The sequence below is a fragment of the Hyaena hyaena genome, unplaced genomic scaffold (assembly GCF_003009895.1).
Source record: "Hyaena hyaena isolate Hyena2069 unplaced genomic scaffold, ASM300989v1 scaffold_9, whole genome shotgun sequence".
NCBI lineage: Eukaryota > Metazoa > Chordata > Mammalia > Carnivora > Hyaenidae > Hyaena > Hyaena hyaena.
Window position 1 is genome coordinate 4870558 of NW_024080641.1, and position 1851 is coordinate 4872408.

A 1851-nucleotide genomic window follows, 5' to 3' on the forward strand; every position below is an offset into this window, starting at 1 on the left:
CTGGACCCCTGGGTCTGAGGGAGGAGGGGCTGGGGGCCTGGACTCCTGGGTCTGAGGGAGGAGGGGCTGGGGGCCTGGACCCCTGGGTCTGGGGGAGGAAGGACTGGGGGCTCTCGAACTCGCTATCCCACCTTTTTTCTGGGCCAAGAGCGGCGGCTCACCTGGGTCTGGAGCCCTCCCGGAAGACCTCCTCATTGACACCCTTCCGCCCCTGGGGCTGCAGCAGGGCCGCCACCTGCTTGCTCTTGGCCACCAGGTTGTGGAGGTAGACGACGAGAAAGTCCCTCGCGCCGCCGGGACCCTCGGCGTGGGCCGGGCGTGGCCCGGCGTCCGCCACGTCGCGCAGCAGCTGCGCGGTGCGGGGCAGCAGGTCCTGCAGCGAGGGGGGACTGGAGGCAAGCCGGGGGTCCCCGCATTGCTGTTCCAGGCGCTCTAGCAGCTTCACCGTCCGGCGGAGCGCGTGGGCCTCTCCCCGCTTCCGCCCCCAGGGGGCTGCCGCCTCAGCCATGGGTCCCCTGGGCGTCCTGGGAGGTAGGTGTGCGGCGGGGAGAGGTGCGGCCGGGCCCAGCCCAGGGTGGGGGCGGGACCGGGCGCGAAGGGTGAGGGGGCGGGCCCTGGAGAACCTGGGAGCGGACCGCAGATACCTGGGTCTCCGAAGGGGGCGGAGGCTGGGGGGGTCTGGCACCTGGGTTCCCAGAGACGGGGTTCGAATGTCTGCTCCCCTAAAGGGAGCTGGATGGGTGGCTTCGGGGGGTGGAGGTAAGAGACGACGTCCCTGGGCAGGACGCCTGGGCCGCGTCTGGGATCGGCTGGAGGCCGAGTCCCAAGGTTGCATTGGAGGAAGAGTTGCGAGAGACCCGAGACTTGTTGGGGGTTGGGCGCAGGGCTGAGACTTTGTTATCCAAACTCAGCGGGCGAGGTGGGGCCCGGAGGCAGCACCCTGTGTCTCTTGGACCCAGGTTTGGATCTTTGGCTGTGGCCTGGGATTAAAGGTCAGAGCGCTGACCTTTCTAGGAGTTTGTGCGATGCCTTTGTCCCTGACAAGGCAAGCAGACATTACCAGATCCCTTGGACCCTTCGTAGCAGGGGTTGGGTGTCCGAGGGAGCGGAAATTTGGCAACATAATTCCTGCGGCGCCACGTGGGGGGCCAGCGGGAAGTCAGGCTAGAGTTGGGACACCCAGATTTCCCGAGGAGGTAGGCCCCTGGGTCCTCCAGGGGATAAGGGAGGATGGGGTTCCAGAATGCGGACCAAGGCGCTTCCGGTAGGCTCGCGGCTGCGGAAGCGCGGTTTTCTCGCCAACCCGCAGCATCAACCCTGTGCGCGAGACCGCCCCCCGGGTGCACCCGGGGGCGCCCGGGGCCGGGCCATCCCTGAGCCCCAGGCACCCCTTTGAGGTGGAGGAAGGCAAAGGGGGTTTAGGATGAGAACTGGCCCTCTCCTTCCAACCCCCTTTCCTACTCAGCCCTCATCCCCTCTTAGATGCCGAGAATTCTTCACTAAACGGGATCCTCGTGGGTACACCTCAGCCCCCGCGGAGACCTGACCTTTGCAGTAAGGATGGTGCGGTCTGCCTTCCAGCTCCCTGCCTTTGTGCCTTCTCTGAGCCTGTCTCCTCTCCCGGCAATAGGGTAAGAACTCTTTGGCCTGGCAAGAATTCCGATTTTTGACTATGCTAAGTGTTGATGAGAAGCCCATGGAGGTGTCAGTGGACAAATCAGTTGGAGGAAGCAGTTATTTAACATCCATCAGACCTTGGACAGGGCATGTCCATTGCCAGCTACATCTTCCAGGGCTGGGGTTTCGGAACACGTCTTCTTCTACAGGGGCATTACCTATACCTGGGGGAAC

General features: G+C 64.5%; 1 protein-coding gene across 1 annotated transcript in view; it reads right to left on the reverse strand.

Annotated features, from left to right (window-relative positions):
• The window catches only part of CBLC (Cbl proto-oncogene C), a 14526-nt gene extending 14018 nt beyond the window's left edge, over positions 1-508 (reverse strand). Inside the window, exon 1 of the mRNA XM_039249331.1 lies at positions 162-508. Coding sequence (XP_039105262.1) covers positions 162-508 — 347 coding nt within the window. The remainder of the gene's footprint in view (positions 1-161) is intronic.
• Between the last annotated feature and the right edge of the window lie 1343 nt (positions 509-1851).